We start from the raw sequence: 2,412 nt of genomic DNA on the forward strand, positions 1-2,412 counted from the left end.
TTAAGTAAGCGCCAAGAACATGGTTTGACACACTCTTAGAATTTCTTCTTGAAAATGCTTTCACTAGATGTGTCATCGATAAAACTCAATTTCATAAAAACATAAAAATGATATCATACTTGTGCAAGTCTATGTCGATGACATTATATTTGGGTCTACGAATGATGCATTTTGTGCAAGATTTTCAAAGCTTATGCAAAGTAGGTATGAGATGAGTATAATGGTTGAGTTGAATTTCTTTCTTGGACTTTAAGTGAGCCAGAATCTGGATGGTATCTTTATTTGTCAATCGAAGTAAATCAGAGATCTTCTAAAGAAATATAAGTTAGAAAATTTAATCCCTGCAAAGACTCTAATGGCAACTGCCACAAAACTTGATCAAGAAAAGTCTGGTAAGAAGGTTAACATCACTAACTACCGAGGCATGATGGGATCACTGCTCTACCTGACTGCAAGTCATCCAGATATTATATTTGCAACATGTTTGTGTGCACGGTTCCAAGCTGATCTGAAGGATTCACATCTGATAGCCGTCAAAAGAATTTTTAGCTTTGATCTTATTGGCTATACAGATTCTGATTATGCTGGTTGTAAGATTGATCGAAAGAGTACTTCAAGAAGCTATCAGTTTCTTAAAGGAAAATTGGTTTCCTGGTTTCGTAAGAAGCATCATTCAGTTTCTACATCTACTGCTAAAGCTGAATACATTGTTGTTGGAAGCTGTTGTTCTCAAATTCTGGATGAGAAATCAACTCCGAGGCTATGGACTTGAATTAAAGAATATTTTTATCTACTACGATAACATAAGTGTCATAACAATCTCAAACAGTCCTTTTTAGCACTCTAGGACCAAACATATTGATATAAGATATCATTTTATTAGAGAGCATATAATGAATGGTATTGTGGAACTTCAATATGTTCCCATAACGGATAAAATTACAGACATTTTTACAAAGCCACTTGATGAAGTTATATTCAACAAGTTGGTTAGTGAACTTGGCATATTGAATTTGTCCAATTAAGAAATACTGGATCAATAAGTACTTTAGGAGCCTGAGAATGAGATGTCTCAGTTATTTCTTCAATCTTGACCCCACTTGATCTTGTTCTTCTTTGAGAAGGAACAATATCTTGTTGATCAGTTTTAGGAGTCCTACCTCTTCCACCTCTCCTACCACTTCTAAGTCCTCTAGATTTACCTCTTCCTCTAGGGGCACCTTGATTTATAGTTTGAAGTTGACTAAGAATTTCCTCCTGTTGTTTGGGCATTTCTTCATTTGACTTTTCAGGAAATTCATCAGCCAAATGAATAAGAGCTCTCCTTTCTTCCAATTCCTCAACTCTTCTATCTTTGTGGTAAAGGGCCATTCTAGCACCAACCTTTGTTCTGAAAGTCATATAATATCTCAGAGCATCATCAGGATTGTCAATTATCACTTCATTTTCATCAAAAATTGCAGATACGGTTTGCTTTTCCATCAAGATCTGGGGGTGAGTAATTGTTTAAGTCTTTATAGTCTTTGAACCATCTTGAGAGACATGAGGTCCCTGAACCGCCTTGAATTCTACCATCATTATCAGGATTGGCATCTTTCCTCAAAATTGATTTAGGTGCATATTTTTTCTTGGCTACCATCTCCCCCTTTTTGGCATCAAGACCCTGTAAGAAGGAGAACATGGCATCCAATTTTTGATTTATAGCCTTTTGAGATGCTTCAATAGCACCCAATCTTTCAGTCATCTGTTCTTGTTTAGCTTTCATACTCAACATCCTCTTGACTAAGCCATTATGCTTGTTTGTGCCTTTAATGGTCACAGAAAGGTCAGCCACTTCTTCTTTCAGATCAATATTGGAATCCTTTAAGAAAGAAATAAAAGAGTGCATCCCTTTTATTAGCATAGTAGTAGCCTTGATCACATTCTTCAAGTCAGGATTTGAAGTAGAATTAACAACATGGTCTGCAAAAATGTGAGCAGCATCCATAGAAATTCTTTCACTGGCCAGCCTCCATAAATGATTCCATTCATGTACTCGATGAGAGGATCCATAAGTAGAAAGTTTAGAAGCCTCCAATGCAGCTTTGAGCTGTGCTTCATCAGGATCATCACCATCAAATTCGGAATCAGTATTATAGGCTTCAAAAATATCAGGAAAATCAGGAACTGGCTCATTAACCTTGCCTTTTAATTTAAGTTCAGGAATTGACTTAGAAGGCCCAGCTTCCTGTTCTTTTAAAGTGATCTCATCACTTCTCACACATATATTACTTTTGAGAGTAATATTTTTTTCACTTTTATCACTCAAGTCTACCTCTCCTTTTGCTAGTTCAGGAGACTACCTCTCAGTAATTCTGTTTTTCACTAAAACTTTTCCTACATTATCACTAGAAAAGTTCAATTGACTCACGA

The 2,412-nt window shown here is 36.1% G+C and overlaps 1 protein-coding gene across 1 annotated transcript; it reads left to right on the forward strand.

Moving 5' to 3' along the window:
- Positions 1–355: 355 nt before the first annotated feature.
- Positions 356–772, forward strand: LOC141692606 (secreted RxLR effector protein 161-like). Its single transcript, XM_074497499.1, has one exon. It carries the CDS (start codon positions 356–358, stop codon positions 770–772), a length of 417 nt encoding a protein of 138 aa, XP_074353600.1.
- The last annotated feature ends 1,640 nt before the right edge of the window (positions 773–2,412 follow it).

The sequence above is a fragment of the Apium graveolens genome, chromosome 2, assembly GCF_009905375.1.
Source record: "Apium graveolens cultivar Ventura chromosome 2, ASM990537v1, whole genome shotgun sequence".
Taxonomy (NCBI): domain Eukaryota; kingdom Viridiplantae; phylum Streptophyta; class Magnoliopsida; order Apiales; family Apiaceae; genus Apium; species Apium graveolens.

Bases quoted from the DNA above. Each gene is read 5' to 3' on its own strand.
- LOC141692606 (XM_074497499.1), top strand. From the start codon at position 356: ATGGCAACTGCCACAAAACTTGATCAAGAAAAGTCTGGTAAGAAGGTT.